At 34.3% G+C, this 17,869-nt stretch overlaps 1 protein-coding gene across 2 annotated transcripts in view; it reads left to right on the plus strand.

The window, feature by feature from the left end:
- The window catches only part of LOC115238941 (RING finger protein nhl-1), a 198,264-nt gene that overhangs the window by 151,006 nt on the left and 29,389 nt on the right, over window positions 1-17,869 (plus strand). For both annotated transcript variants that reach the window (XM_029813147.1, XM_029813148.1), the window contains 2 exons: window positions 7,069-7,250; window positions 12,593-12,826. In XM_029813147.1, coding sequence (XP_029669007.1) covers window positions 7,071-7,250; window positions 12,593-12,826 — 414 coding nt within the window. In that variant the 5' untranslated portion in view covers window positions 7,069-7,070. The remainder of the gene's footprint in view (window positions 1-7,068; window positions 7,251-12,592; window positions 12,827-17,869) is intronic.

Below are 17,869 nucleotides of genomic sequence, written 5' to 3' on the forward strand. Positions count from 1 at the left end.
GTAACTTAATGCCATCTATGAAAATCGGGCACGAACTTATGCAATCATCCAATACAATATACTTAATACAATCTAGCGTCACAAAAAGAAGATGCAGAAAGACAGACAATTTACATTATTTCATCAACTCTCATCTGATCAATGCTTATTATCCTAATACTACTGAGATAATCAAATAATAATAGCAATAATAATATATTTTAATTTTATAAATGATTACCTAAAAAGATTAATTATTTTAATAGTACGCTTTTTTAAATGTATGTGAAAATGAAGTATTGTATTGCGCAATAGTGTGCGAGACATCGCTTTCTCGCGGAAACAATCAAGCGCATTTACGAGGGAAAAATCCACGTTTCTCGCTATGCGTGCGAGGCAGACGCAAAATAAGAATGAAGCTGACCTGTCTTCCGGGCGAAAGCTGAAATTAAGCCTTTTTTATTCTTTTACCGTTTCGCGCAGCATCGCGCGGTTGATCCCGTACCTACGTCAAATGAGAGTAGCTGCGGGACCGACAACTTAATGAAAGCCGGTAATTGAAAAAAACCCATGCCGGCTGAATTAACTAAAAAAAGAAGAAAAAATAATAAAAAATGGAAAACCGACACGTCTACTCATTAACCAGACGCGTGCAACCAATTAAAAAATATATGTATATTAGCGTGTTTTACCGCACTTATTAATCGCCCAAAATCAGGTCAAATCTTTTAAGCACAATTTCTCACAAGTATCACCCGATGATAAGCAAATGATTAGAACATCTCTTAAATTGAATTTCTTTTTCGACTTTCCGACAAGTGAGTACACGTTGATAAGTTTAGATCAAATCGTGGAGTCGATTATGTAATGAAATATTGGATCGCTCTGACGAAGGTGGCTGATGCGATTCGAAATTAAGAAACGTTAAAGTGCAACTGAAATGTAGTATAGTGGTACTATAATATATTCTACGATACAATCATTTCTGTACGATGGCAAAACTTTCTTTAAGTTTCTGCTATCAGGCAGGATGTGATATTCTAAACTAAGATGTTAAGCGCGAAGACGATAGTTTTAACTGGGATAACGATTGATCATAGTTCTTGATATTATAAAAGATCTTACTGTAATCTTGCGCGATAATATTATTCTTTTAATTCTTATTGTCTCGCAATTAGGAAAAATTGCGCATAAGTCGGGACTATAAATAACGTTACTCGCGAAATTCATGAAAACAACGTGTTTTTAATCGAATCAAAAAGAGATCAGATATAATTCATGACAATCCGAATTCTCATTACAAATGTTGCATTACGATGGATATTCTCGACTTCTTCGAACTTGGACGAAAAGAGCAGATAGAAGAAAGAAGCGAACGAGTAAGGAATGCGAACGATATATCTTGCGCAAACTCGAGAACGAGAGAGAGAGAGGGAACAGTAGATCTCTCGCAAATTAATTCACGTGCCAAAACCGAGCTGCAATGAAAGGAGAAATGGTGAAAAAATACATACGGTACGATAACTCAGCTTTCAGCCTAATAACAAGAATAAGTGAAAAGTGAAAATAATGGTAACGCCACGCGAACGAAGATTTCGCGTCGAAGGGTTTCACCTTTGAAGAATGTTTGCTATTATTGAACATGGGCAACTTGAAATCCGCACAAAAGCTTGGGTCAAATTTTATCTCGCACAATACTTTCGCTATACCGCGCATTCTTTTCCATCGAATTTTTATCAGTCGTGCATTATTGCGGCCACAAGTTTAACATGCGCGAATTCCAATTGTTTCTTACGTTCTGCTTATATTTATAATGAAAATTATAATAATCGATTAACAGTACATTTTTAGTAATTAATAATGTGATAATTATTACATTATATCACACAAACAAATGAAATAGCTGCTATTAATATTTATAATTATAATTATATAGTTTTGTGATCGAAAAATGTATTATTTTAAAATATATACATATTGCACCAGATCATAATTTTAAATATTTATTAAAATGTATTTTAAATTATGGGGTATTTATACGTAACATGTAATTTTAATTATCCAGTGTATAAGAGATAAGCGATATATCGAAGTGCAATGATAATCCTATTCCACTAATTCCTTCATACCGAAATCGTAAACTGTTTCTCTCTCTCTCTCTTTCTCTTTCTGTATAAATGCAGGACGAGATGTAATGGTTGATTAAGCGTGACATTTGTACACAACAAATCGATCATCAGCTTGCTAAATACTAGAATTAACAATTGTGATCTTATTAATTAACAGTGGCGGTACGTGATTGCGAATTTAACTCTACTATCAAATGAAATACCGTTCATTATTATTAACATGTTAAATCGTCAATGTAATAACGCAATTTTCTATGAATATTCCATATTTTCCATTTATTTTACATACGCTGCAGTTTCTTACCGAACTGCGTAATATCGAGAATTAAATGGCAACTTTTCTCGACATCTGCCCATAAGGATTTTTGTCTCAGATTTAGAAGAATCTGCCTCTTTGATGTTTCGCACCATGTAAATTATTCTGTAGTGCGGAAGAAAAGAGCTTTTATTACATTCTTTTATCGTTTCATACATAACATATTCCGCACACATCAATTCTACCGTCATCTGCACCTCGTATCTCCTTATTCCGCTCTACAGGCACCTTTGATTCCGCAGACGCGTATTAAAATATTGAAACGTCTCGGCGTTGCAAATAAATGATTAGTTTGTCCAAGAGGCGAAGATAAATAATAAATCGCGCAAGAGACACGCGAAAAGAGCCTCATACATTATGTATCGACGCTGTATAATATGACGATGCGAGTTCGCCGAATTGGAATTTCGTTGCATCGCAACGGAGATTCATCATTATCGGGGAAAATGTGTATTATAACATTTTATTATTTCGTTGTTTCGTTAATTTGAATTATTAAAACAAAACGGCCGCGGGACCCAATAAAATTTTGCGCGGTCGCGCGTATTTCATAAGATGAAAAAATTTCCGGCCCCGCGGGCAGAATCGTTCGCGGTATCATCGTATTCAATTAAACACGGATCGATCGGCTTATTTCCAACGATTCGAATCCGAAAGACCGCTCGTCCCTTCTCTCCGAGAGTATTCCATTTCCGCCGCGGTAATTAATTTATATTAATCAAGCCGTATAAAATTCCGTCCATTATATCTATCGTCTCGCGCGTCCACTCAGCGCAATTCACGGCTTTTGAAACTTTTTAATCGCTTTCCGCAAGTTTTCTCTCATTCCGATAACGCTGTTCTTTCCCCGCCGGACTCTGCCGTCTCGCAATAATATAACTTTATCCACGCATTCGTGGGAAACGGCACTCTTGATTGTGAAATCGCCGCGCATCTCAGCAGCTTGGATAATTTTTTTATTATATCTTTTTTTACGCTTCGCTCTTTCAACATTTGAGCCGCGAAAATGCGAATATTCGAACGCGATATATTTTGGACTATTTAAAAAATTCATTTACGAGATATTTGATTATATATTGCGTTAAAACAGGTCTTACTTTTTTTTTTGTTTATTTTTTTCAGCAATTTCCTTTAATTTTATTACATTTTTGTCATATATCTCTAATATATAAAATCTTCCTTCTCCATTATTATATTCGTCATTTGTAAGTCTACTTATTGCCGAAGAATTTATGTATACATTACATTAGTTGAGTAATGGCATCGTTAGTAAACTTTTGAGAAGTTAAACATACAATAAAACTCTCGTATATTTTTCAAATTGCTCGAAATTGCAATCTCGAAATTGCGATATTGTAAGGCGCGCCTATTGAATTACTAATTAAATGTTAATTCTGAAATTATGGAATAGCGATTTCGGACTTTCAACGAAAATTCAACATTGCGTCTGGGGATAATAAAGGCGGAACATCTAAAAAGTTTCGCGGGAATCTAATTATTTGGGACGAACCCGCAGTAAACACGAAGTACTTCAAGTACTCCATGCCACTAACACGGTACGTGTATCGCACGTTGAAAAACGGGACAATACGGATCACGGGAGTAATTAGGATCAGTATACCGGGAGTAGTTTACTTGTTAAGAAAAACCGAAAGTTCTGCATTGAAATAAAATAACGGGGGAATAGTACAAAAACACTTCACGTCATTGGCAAGCAACGAGAAGCGCAAAATTGTAGCTTGATGAGGAAGTTAAGAACAGCAAGTGGAAGTAAAAAAGTCAGCGATAAATCAACGATCTCTCGTGCTCGTATTATCGTTCATCATTCTGCGACGGATTCTGGATATTCAAATTAAATTGAAAGTGATAAATTGCGCGTGATAAAATGATATTTAATAGAGGTAATAATGTAATAAATAACGTGCGGGACTTTAATCTAAAATTTCGCTGCTGAAAAAGATAAGCATAAATATATAATTGCCGCTGCATAATTCTATAAAATCTCGAGATTTATAGGAACGTATAGGTCAAAATGCATTCTGGATGGAGAAAAGCTCATTATATAGCAGTGATAAGAAAGAAGATTTAGAGAGAGTGCACGACTTGTCTCTTTATCTGGCGACGCGGAATTCACCGCGAACGACGAGTTTTAAATGCGGAAGGTTCAGAAAAAACTTAGAAAATCAGCCAACGGATCCATGATGAATATGAAAATGGAATGTGTTAAAAACTTCATAGTCTCGACCTGTCGTAACTTTGTCTCCTTTGATAAACGCGAATTTTTAACTTCACGTATCAGTACGCTTCTAACTCATATCAACTTTATTACGTTAGAACGCTGCCAGGCTTTGGGTTTGGTGCAAACTATAAGAAATTTCATCTACTTTACGCGCATCCCTAAAGTGATATTTTTCATCCTTTAACTCTATAAAGTTTTTTCTCTCTCAACTCGTCATCTAAATTAAGTTGAAAAGAGATTTATATTTATACGCATATTGTATATATTATTTTTTTTTCATAAGATAATATACTAAAATCTATACACAAATTTTTTAAATGCAATGACAATTCCATTTAATGGAAACAATCCAATTTTAAATAAAAACGACGAATATAAGCTTCATTTAACATAGTCATACGAAACGTCGGGGCCAAGTGAAGTCAAGATAGCAATCGGAAAATCTATTTTCCCAGGGATACGGGCCAGGGAAAACGATGCGAGAGGGATGCTTTTAGAACGGACATAAAGCGTAAATGCATCGCGAGAAAGAGAACGTCTTCACGTGAGGAGTGGCACCTTCTGGCGCACAAAGTTGTAGTTATCGAGCATTAAATTCGCGAGGAACGAGCTTATGGCGGACTTATAAACCGCCCGGATAATTCCGGCTGCAGAAAACTATCTTGCCAGCGTGAGAAAAGCTCTGGTCGATAAACCGTTCCGGGGCGGTACTATTCTAAGATCGCGTTGAAAATAAGCGGTGCTGGATAACGCGCGGGGGCTAAATATAACCGGGCATCACACGGTAGTCGACCGCTATTTCGCGCACGAACATGGATTTCGACGATCTATATCTTCCCTTTTTTTTTAGAGTCGACAGTTCAACATGTATAACATGTAACGTGGGGTGTTTACCTTCTTATACACTTGACAAAAAAATTAAGCTTGGTTTAAATTTTACTCTATCAACTTTAAAATCGATTCATTACGTGTTAAAAAAAACGAGCTATATTTTACGCATCAAATTGTACAATTATTCCGCAATTCTTTTCTTCATGTTAGATTTGTGCAATAAAATGAAAGTAATTGTTATTGCATTATTCTTTATTTAATATGATTATTTGTCGTTGGAAGATTTAGGCGAACGTGATATCTCATAAAGACTTTTATCTAATATTTAGGAGAAGCTTATCTGGAAATGAAAAGGAAGGGACACGATATCCGATGTTGCTGAATATTTTCTGTCAATGGAGTTTCCTGCGTGCACGATCCGATAATATCGTTCAATCCGCCGTATACAAATGGGAAACAACCCCACCGAATGTCCGATTTCCTATCGATGTTTTTTGTTCCCCGAGCTCAGCGGCCGATTATTTGGATTAGATGTTGATATGGACCTCGAAATCGAAGGAAAAAGAAAGCGACGGATAATAGAAGAAAATATATTTGCGGTCGAAATGAGCAATATTCGATTGTTTGCAATTTCTGTCACATACATAGCTATATATTTATCGGTTAATAAGAAAGAAAAAAATGTATGTATATATACGCGTGCCGATACCACTTGGCGCAATTGGCCATTTGGCGCAATATTGTTCGCTGTAGTTATTAAAGCTGGCTGTGCCAGCAGATTGAATAGGAATTCCCGTTGATCCACGCCGACAAGAGAGAGAATGCATATTAATGTTGACATTAAACAGGAACGATTATTAAACGGCCCTCGTTACGCATATCATGTCATTCCGTTTCTATAAAACGGATAATTGGAAATCGACTATCGAATTCATTATTCCGCGCTTTGGAGAAAGAGAGAGAGAGAGAGAGAGGGAGGAAGAGCAACTCCGCTCCGCTAATTATTATAACATCAGTATTAAATTGAAGACTGCACTCTCCGCGAGAGAAGCGTTGTTCAATCATTTTAGGAAAAACGAGAAATTTTGTTGGGAGAAAATAGCATGTGCGAAATATTCCGACTGCGATCATAATCTATTTCTTAACTATGACGAATTAAAATTTTGCAAGATATTGAAACTCATTGAAAGAGAATACATCCCGTATTTTTGCAATATAAATATATGCAATACAATAAATGTATTTAAATATATTTAAAGATATTCTTGGCCCCTTTTAAAACCCCAACGTAAAAAAAAGAATATATATATATTTATGGTTTTATATAATTTTTTTTTTTAATAATATTTATATTGGAAATGTTTATATATTGAATGTGTTATGATGTACAAGAATATATGTATTTTAAAATACATATGCACGTATATAATGTATGTATGCATATATAAAATATATATACATGTATATATAAACTGCATGCTTTATATGAAGGATTCAATAAGGCAGATAACTTTTTTATTCTCTTTCATGTAAAGCAGACAAGATCGAGAATAAGTCTCCCCCTCTTTTTACAGGCATGGAGCAGTTCGAGCAGCTGCTGACCTGCGCGATATGCCTGGACCGGTACAGAAACCCGAAACTTTTGCCATGTCAACACAGCTTTTGCATGGAGCCGTGCATGGACGGCCTCGTCGATTACGTTCGTCGACAGGTCAAGTGTCCAGAATGCCGTGCCGAACATCGTATACCATATCAAGTAAGAGCTACTGATTTTTATACGATATATATTACAACATCAATGTTGTAAGTATTAAAAATATTTTTAAAATAAAAAAAATAATTATTTAAAATGTCTCCGATCCGATTTAATATTGTGCATATAATGAAAATAAATTATAGATGCATATTATATTTAGCTTCTCGCGGTGTTTATTAAAGCTGGCTGTGCCAGCAGATTGAATAGGAATTCCCGTTGATCCACGCCGACAAGAGAGAGAATGCATATTAATGTTGACATTAAACAGGAACGATTATTAAACGGCCCTCGTTACGCATATCATGTCATTCCGTTTCTATAAAACGGATAATTGGAAATCGACTATCGAATTCATTATTCCGCGCTTTGGAGAAAGAGAGAGAGAGAGAGAGAGGGAGGAAGAGCAACTCCGCTCCGCTAATTATTATAACATCAGTATTAAATTGAAGACTGCACTCTCCGCGAGAGAAGCGTTGTTCAATCATTTTAGGAAAAACGAGAAATTTTGTTGGGAGAAAATAGCATGTGCGAAATATTCCGACTGCGATCAATGAATTTTCGTTCTATGTATTTTGTGTGCTTTCCACCGAAGATCTCGTTCGCTTAAAACGAACCGCCGGAAATCGAAGGTCCTCTCGGCTAAGTATAGAACGGGCCGCGCGAGCATAAGTCTGGCCGGTGACGTCGAGAAGTGTCAGTATACCCGATCTCGCGTGGACCGACCGATTCCAGAAGCGCGACGATCCAGAACGCTACGTGTCAATAACGTGTCGCGTTAGCCGCGAAGTGCTCTTTTGTTCGTGACGAGTGCCAAATATTTAAAACATTTTGTTGTTGTCAATCGCGACACGTGGATGAATGATATATAATAACGCCTCGTGCGCGTGCCACGAGAGACTGAATCGAAGATCGAAGTCGCGATCAGTCTGCGACGCATCAACGAGGGATCACTAACGAGGGTTGTGTCTTCGATACTGCAACGCGAAAGTGTATCTCGCTTGTGCTTTGACGGACAGATTTGACTGGGTATTTAAATTTTATTTAATTTCTTATTAATTCTTCTTTTACAAAATTTTTTTTATAAAAAATTTGTCTCTCCCTCTTTTGTGTACCATCAAGAATAGAAGAAGGATTTTCTTTTCAATCGAGAGTGATGGAGTTTGCTCTATTTTTAATTTCAACAATTTTTAAAACTTTGTGAAATTCTAATAAAAATTTTTTACATCAATCGAAAATGCGATGACGGTGTCGGTCTGGTAAAATAAATAAGCATTGAGAAAAGTTTTTAATTATGAGAACAAATTGATATTTCTGCCTTTGAATCCGAAAGCGAAAGCATCTCAGTGTTGGAAATGCATTAATGCGGCGGACATTTTAACGAACGCGTTCTCTTTCCCCATTTTGGTCGCAAAATACAGAGTTATGCCTAGTGTTTTCAATGTCACTGTCTGCCTGAATGAAATTAGGGAGATTTATCTTTCTCCTCGTGTACATCGGCGAGCGCGTTTGGGATTACGAGACATTAGTCGCGCACAAATTACACACTGTGCACCGTGGAGAAATTATTCGACATGCCTGTCGCTTTATAAGCAATTTAGGATTCGTTGATTAGACGCAGGTGCATCGCAGATCCCGGCGATTATTCAGGATCTGGATCGGTCATTAAGCGATCAAATTTAGGGGCGTAATGTGATAATTTAAGATACACAGGCTTATATATTATATATTAATTTAGCACATCCATATGTGTGAAAAAAAAGCTGTCAATAATCGAGAGAAATTAATCTAAAATTCTAATTTAGGATTTAATCTTATCTTTACACACGCTCTATAAATATTGCGTTAAACTCCAAACACATTTTTCAAATTAATTTAAACTAAGTATTATTTAATAAAATAATATTAACAAATCTTTAATTTTACCAGCGACTCTATTAATAATTATTTAACAGTTACCGTCTGTGTGCTATTAATTTTCCGAATTTTAATGTAATTAACAAAACTCACACACACGCAATGTAATCACGCAAATTGATAAAAGCACGTTAAAAAGACAGAATCAAAATTGAAGGTACAAAATAGCAACGTGCTGCGCTATTTCGCGAGCATTTCGAGATAATAAATAATAAATGATAAATCTAGATTTTCGTGAAATCTTGGTATTCAATTACGCTGTACGCGTACATCTCGCGAAATGCATTAGACGAGGAGAAACGACTCGAGATACTCCGATTTCATGAAATAACGCCTGCAAATTCTGTCTTTCGCGGACAAAGGAAAAAGCTGAATCATTCGCGACGCTGTTTATTTTGCTTCACGAAAATAATGATGCGCCCACGTGCAACCACATTTCGCGAGCGCATGGCATTCGGATTTTCCGAATTCTCATTATGCGACGCGCTCATTGCACTTTAAATGTGGGCGGAAAATTCATTTATAAATATACATATTTGCTAATTATTAAAAATTGATATCGCATTTATAAATATATAGTCAGCTCATTTGTCTACATACATTTTATATGTACACCTATATGTTTTACAAATTAACCCCTTGAATAATTAATTTTATTTATTACTTTGTTTCAATTACAAAAATAATTATATAAATGATTTCCTATTTTACTATTCGCCAACTCATTATTAAAACTAATAAAAAATTAAAATAAAAATATGCTTCTGAAAATGTTTTATGTAGATATGACAGAGATGCCACGATTTAATGATTGAAATGAGAATAACAAAAATATATAACAGCGACAAAGAATTTCTTTAGTCATGCGCGTGATCTGTTATTGTTACTGATAAAGAATTTTGCGGCAGATTTCTCATTACTCATGGCATTCCCCGATGAAAATCCGACTTGATCGCACGCGCTGGACTATTCTTTGAAAGACCGGAAAGTCCCCATGATCCACCACAAAATATGATCACACAATTAAAGCGTGTGGTAAAACGGAGACTTAAATAACGTAGGCGGGCATCTCTCCCCGGGCGGGCTTTCGAGTGAAGTTTCGAGGCTCACAGGCAAAGTGTCAGAATTAGCATCCCGTTTCATTCTCATGGCAACGCCCATGAAAGTTGCTAATGCAATCGTTGCTCACTGCCTGTTGCACCCCCCTTTCTCTCCCCCAAACGCACACGCGGAGAGAGAAAGGGGGAGAGTTTGCTTTAAGATCCAACAAGTGGTTCGTCTAACAGTAACAATGCTTCCTAATGTACTAGCTTTTGCCATTGTGTCGGCTCGGAAGCGCGATCGGTCCTCGACGTGGCGACCTTCGACGTCAGCAACGTCAGAAGCGTCGAGAAACTTGCGAAAGCCAAAACGAATTTGGCTCGGCTTCTGCCTACGTATCCGCTTCGAACAATCTCTTTGAACGTTCCGCATGTGATATTGACGCGGGTGTGTGTTATTTAAATTTATCCGAGACTTTGTGTTCATCGCGATTATTTTCATGATCGCCATTTAACCGATCTCAATAAAGTGCCATTAGGATTTATATATTTTTAATTTATTCTTAATCCGAGTTAAATGTGAAATACATGTTTAAAGAGCTGTAAGTGGGTAATATACGTAGGTAAATTTAATTCAGAACACGAAATCTGTGCAAAAAAAGTGCCAGTTTTGAAGAAGTTATTCTACAAAATATGTATATATATATTTATATAATGTATACATGTGTGTTTGTATATTTAACTTTGAAAGATATAACTTTCTGGAGTTTAGTGTAAAGACAATAATAGTATAAATTTTAATAGAATTGTATATAGTTATAAATTTTGGAAATTTGACTAAACGATCAATGTAATTATACTAGAAATATACTAGAAATCTAGAAGCTCAAAATTCTTCGCTTCCGTAATACCTTGAAATGTTAATAAAGATCCATGATTTTTATTAGCTAGAATCCGGATATACTAATTTAGTGATGGATAAACGTTTGCGTTGGCATCATCATCGAGATGACAAACTGCCGGATGCATTGCGAGAAGGTCGGATCTGAAATAAACCTGTGTCTCATGGAATTAGATTCGACATTGATTGAGTATCTCCGTAGCAGAGAAAGAAATGATGTGGACCTCGCGAGTTTTTATAGAATTCTCAAATTTTTTATACGCATCACGTTTGTAAGGTTTTTAAAATTGAATCCACTGAATTGAATATGATTTTTCTTTGTTGCAAATTAAAAAATTAAATCAATGAAATAAATCTTATATATAGAAATAATTATATATAAATAATAAATTACAAATTATATAAAATTTTAAATAATCCAATAAATTTTTAGCATAAGAAACGCACATTTAATATTTTTCTTTAATTAAAAAAGAAAGAAGAGAAAGGAATTAAATTATCACAACATAAGAAGAAAAAAAAGAGTACAATAAAAAAGAAGAATTATACAAAAGAATAGGAAAAGAATAAATTATCAAAATTATTTTTAATTGATTTAAAATAATATTAATTCAATTCAATTTTATTTAAAAAAATTTTATAATTACATTTATATCAGACATGGAATGTGGTGTTACAAATAAAATTTTTATTAAATTTTTGCCGATTTAATATTGTGCATATAATGAAAATAAATTATAGATGCATATTATATTTAGCTTCTCGCGGTTTCGCAAAATTTATATGGAGCACATTTGCGCAAGCTGTTGCGGCTCGTTTGTCGCGAAACGGCGCGGTTCTCCGACTATTATATACGTCGCCTTATCGCGTTTATATCTTTAATATATTTGCGGTGCAATAATAATGGGTAATAATGCGAATAGGAGAAAAGTCGATTTGTGTGTGTCATTTTGCCGCACAAGTTAAATGTCCTTTTATACCCGATAGCATATGCGACGTTTACGTGCGAGAGCTCATCTTTATTCAACGATGAATCCAAACGCGAGAGGACACTCATTGAACCGAGTGTACTCTCACGTTTCAAACTCATGTTGTCTTTCGACTGTTCGACCGGTCTGTTTTTCCGGAATAATCGAACGTGTTTACGCAGAAATTCAACAATGTTCTCGCGTAGCATAACAAAATTATGCAATTATATTTTCAGAAGAAATAGGAGAATTAAAAAAAATACGTTTGTTTCATTATTATATATAGATAATTTTTTAGAATATAATATTTTACAAACAGATGTTTAATAGTAACAATGATGACTTATTTACTGATCTATAGACAGTAAATTTCAATTTGGACAATGTTACTAAAGGAATGTCACGGGCGCATTGTATAATTAGTTCGCGCCATTACGCCGATTTTAATCCATTAATAAGCGGCGTACTCGGTACATTGGAAGGTTAATCAAACCAATGATACATCTCTGCTATTTATAGGGCGTGCAAGCCTTTCCAACCAATGTAACACTGCAACGATTCCTGGAATTGCATATCGAGATCACTGGGGAACTACCGGACCCGACCAGCGGTCAGACCATGGAACGCTGCGGTGTTTGCTCGGAGAAGAGCTACTGCTCGCTTTGCGTTCATTGCGAGAAGAAATGCTGTCCCGAGTGCAAGGACGCGCACATGGATATCCTGAGACGCGAAATTGCACGCATCAATTCCCAGGTATGGCGTTAAACATTTTTCACGGAATCACGAAATGTCTGAAAAGTCATTAAAATCAGGAGAAGTCTAAAAAGTGGCCATGAACAAAGAAATTCGAGCTGCAATTTGACAAAAACGAGAATTAGGGAAGTTATATAATAATGAGAAGATAAGAGAGAGACAATTAATTGCTTAACATTTATCGGAAATATTTACCGATATTCCAATACACCACGTGAATCATTATTAAAGTACTTTGCGACCGCGAAGTGAAACGAATGATTTCTAATATCTCCTTTCATTGTCGTGTAATTTATCGATATCAATCAATTTCTTCTATCTTATATTCGAAAAGCAAGTATTGGTTATGAGAAATTTTGCTATACCGATCGTGAAAACTAATTTAACCGGTTGCATAACAAATTTTCCCTTTGGCTTGTTGAGTACACGTTAGTTCGGGAACTGTTGTGTTACGGTATCCGGTATTGGGGTGTACTTTAAATTCGTTACATTTCACCCTTCAGCGACGGAAAATTTATTGCCGCGAAACTTCGCGCATCGCAATTAACTGTGTACGATAGGATAGGAAACAAGATTGTGACCTAGATTTTTCGTTTTCTACAAACGACCGTGCAATATAAAACTGTTAGTTAAATATATCAATAATGCGACACAAATATCAATTAAATACAAAATAAGATCGCGAATCTTTAATTAAATAAAAAGATTCGTCAAGCTTTTAATCCAGCGATTTGTCCCAAAATCGCAAAGTTCTCAAACTCTTTTCGTTATCAGATATTTCAAGATTTAAAATATTATAGAGTTGAAAAATTATTTTGTACAAATAATCTTAAGATGCAAGGCTCACAGGATCCGAATGAGATTATAAAAAATAAATTTCTTTTTGGAAATAATGATTTTATTAGCAAAAAAAATTGCAACTGTTACCTACGTTTGATTTTATCAAGAACTTTATTTATTATCAAGAACTATACGAGACAGACGTGCTAGATTGTATGGATCGAGCAAGATGATGTTCAGGATCGTGCAAATTCGCCGCGTGTCTCTAGAAGTGCCTCGATGAATCACGTCTATTTCCAGTAGCGGCATAAACTACGAAGCACCGTTTTTGAGACAGTCCAGAGACACCCTGATCGCGTATCGACAAGCGGAATATTGTGCGTGTAAGGATCGCACAGATTCGCTACCACATTTCAATCATCAAAGTTGCCAAAGCGAAACCGTCTATCGAAGCCATCTTTTCATTGTGCCCCAGAAAATGCGTGTGCACGTCTGAAATATAAGCTCGCTTTTCCCGTTCAGTCGAGAATAGATTGCCGTTTATATTTCATTTCATCCATCTTTCGATTATTTAGAAACGTATAAAGATCGATAAAGTAATACAGATAACGCGTTATTAGGAAAAAAATGCTTATTATTTTAATTAAAATGGTAATTTTAAACTAAATTTCGATATATATATTAAAAAGTTAGAAGGGGAACCAAAAAGTTTATGGGACCCCCTCTAGCTTTAAAAGATCGGCTGCAAATTAGCCGCGTAAAAATGTGTAAATAAAAGGCAAGAAAAATTTAGCCTTTTTGATTAGATTAATTTATTCTGCAGAGAAAAAGCAGGAATATAAAAATGTTTTCTACTTTTTATGTACATAAATCGTTCATTTTCGCTTCTTGTTATACATTTTCCATGATTTAATTAAGTTAATGAGCAAATTCCAGCGCTGTTAAAAATTTTTCGAAGGTAACTAATAAATCAGCGCTTGAGGCGGCATTGGAAATTTTACCGGCTCTAATTAATTAGTTAACAACCGGACTTTTCCGTGTCGCGACGCTTTCACCTATACAATCTGCTCTGTATAATACGCCAGTTTTCATTATCCTATTACACTTGAAAGTTTATGCGGTAAAATAAGTGAACCACTTTAGGATAGCCTTAATTAATTTTAATTACCCTCAATTTAACAGATAGCATATACATATCTCGTGAAAATATGCATGCTTTATGAGAGCATAAAAGGCGATAAAGAATAATTATTTCCGAACGTATGTGGAGAAAGAACAAATTGGACCACATTAATTTCGCGAAATAGTGTGTAAAATAATCCTCTTTTACAAAGTTTGTTTTATTCATTTTAATAGTGTACCTGATTTAATCAATTTAAAAAAAAAACAGACTCACTCAACGTTCCATTTACGGTATGACACTTCGTAAAATTGCGTTTACGTTCAATACATTGGAAAACAGATATTTTTAGCTGTTTTATTTCATGTCGCGTACGATGTGAGTTTTCTCTGTGTGCGTGTATTTCCGTATAAAATAATATTTCTTCTAAAGCTGTGTGTGTGTGTGTACTGTTCTAAAGTTCATTTATCGCGTGTGATTTAAGCCATTAATATAATTTTTATCCTGCACTCCGGAAAATTTCGTTGATTATCGCGACATGAGAGCAACAAATACTTTTGCACACGTGTTCATCTGGCGCGTGTACGATATATCCTGTCTAAAAATATTTGATTTGTTTATTTTAATTGCTCGCGATTTAACCGATTTATACAATTTCAACGGTACGCACGACAGGCTGCAAAATCACGCTTGAAAATAACGTTTCTCTGCGTTTCGCGAAGCATAAAAGCGGTTTCTCGCGAAATAAACGGTAAAATCACCGATGCAACTCGATTTTGCCGCGGAAGAAATTATGATGTTAACGCGTTAAAATACTCCCGGTGAATGTGTGTCCCTTGCACTTTTCTCTAATCTTCAGCAAAATAATAGAATGGATTATTTTAATTCTTCAAATTCATTATGTAAATCGGACACAATTTTACTCATGATTATTGCATATATACGATGCAATAAAAAATATATTTAACGATATACATAATTTTTTCTGGGCATTTTCTTCACCGCACAACGAAATTGAACATATGATACAATGTATAATATAGAGTGATATATATGTATGTATATATACATATATAATAAGAAGGCAAATATAATAATATAAGAATTACCATGATTTAAATATTTTTATAATATAATCTTATTTTGTGTGTATATATATTATAGATTAATATACATAAAAGTATATTATAAAAATATTTAAATTATGGCAATTCTTGTCATATTTGCTTGTGCTTATTATGACAAGCATTTTTATTTTAGGTTTATCACTTACTGTGCACGTGCAACTTTTTACATAATATTAATATTAGTTTTCTTGAAAAATATGGTTTTGAGAAAAAATATCTATTATACCTTACCGCTTTAGGCGACGCTACATTACGTTGGAATTTGCCATCGACATTTCCGGCTGGGTCGTAACTACATACGAGATAAACCTTTCCATTCCAACCGGTGGCAATACCGATGCCCATCAATTTCGTATCTTTCCATACCAATTGTGTGAAATTACGCACGTATTTCAAATTCCTCGGCTGTGGTGTGTCGTAATTGTAATACCTGTTCTCTTGATACCTGCATACCGAAGCAGTAAATAAATCGATTATCGCGGGAAGAGAAGATACGCGTGACTGAACTTTTTTAATTATGAAATTAAATTATTTCTTGTTTTTCGGGAAAATGTATTGTATTAATTTTGAAAAATATAGAGAAAATAATCTCATCAATTTTTAAATTGTATAAAAATATTAATTTTTATGAAATTTTTCTCGAGTTAGAAATAATTGCGAGAGATTCTTTTTATATTCTTTTTTATTAATGTATGTTTAAATTTGTCGTGATAATTGACTTAAATTTTATTTGCGCGTTATTACATTGGCATAAGATTATTGATTATTATATAAATATTCTGGTCTGTATCAGCTGTGTAGTATGTTCTTTTGCATTACTTTTCATCTACATGTCAATATCTGTTGCGCAAATTTCTTACCAATATTGCACCGGCTCTTCGGGAAGCATTCTCCAATGCGGATGTCTGACGTACACATTTTCGCCGTACGGTATATAAGTTTCCTTCAGCACTTCTTCTCCATTTTTCGATAAACTCGTCGCCAACTGCTGAGCACGCTCGTTCAACTACACAATTTTAAACATCTGTATAGATGGTACATATTACTTAAGATATAATAATACGTCTTTTCTCTCACACACAGCGTTGTTTATTACAAAATTATGCAATAAATAATTAAATTTTAAAAAATGACACGTAGCTAAATTTGAAAAAAAAATGCGGTTTAGAATTTTTAAACGGATAATTTGCAGCAGAGATAAAAAGTGATATCTTACTTTTTCATCTATTTGTAACGGCGGCGAACCGTGAATGGCTCGATATTGATTGTGTACCTTTAGGATATCTTCTATGAATTTAGATGGATTTTCTCTGTATATAGAGCAAATCTTTTCTGAGCCATAAATAGTCTCCATTTTTTTTTGGTATTTTAAATTTGATTATAAAACATATTATACTTTGAATTTCCCCATTTCCGACATATCACTTATTATAAAATTAATGAAAGGTTTAAATGAAAAAATAAATTAGTAATGCATTGATTTCCATATTTTAGGTTACATGATAATTATCAACGCGAAATAAATCATCGAGTCGAAACAATCGCAAAACATTATATATAGAAATAATTATATATAAATAATAAATTACAAATTATATAAAATTTTAAATAATCCAATAAATTTTTAGCATAAGAAACGCACATTTAATATTTTTCTTTAATTAAAAAAGAAAGAAGAGAAAGGAATTAAATTATCACAACATAAGAAGAAAAAAAGAGTACAATAAAAAAGAAGAATTATACAAAAGAATAGGAAAAGAATAAATTATCAAAATTATTTTTAATTGATTTAAAATAATATTAATTCAATTCAATTTTATTTAAAAAAATTTTATAATTACATTTATATCAGACATGGAATGTGGTGTTACAAATAAAATTTTTATTAAATTTTTGTTTTACGCTAAATAAAATGTCCGTTTCACGTTAATCGGGATTATCTCATATATTACGCGCCTCGCGTACAAGCGCGATAATTAATTCGTGGATTGCATGAGTAATCATCCACTCATTAGT

Source organism: Formica exsecta, unplaced genomic scaffold, assembly GCF_003651465.1.
Source record: "Formica exsecta isolate Colony F162 unplaced genomic scaffold, ASM365146v1 scaffold363, whole genome shotgun sequence".
Taxonomy (NCBI): domain Eukaryota; kingdom Metazoa; phylum Arthropoda; class Insecta; order Hymenoptera; family Formicidae; genus Formica; species Formica exsecta.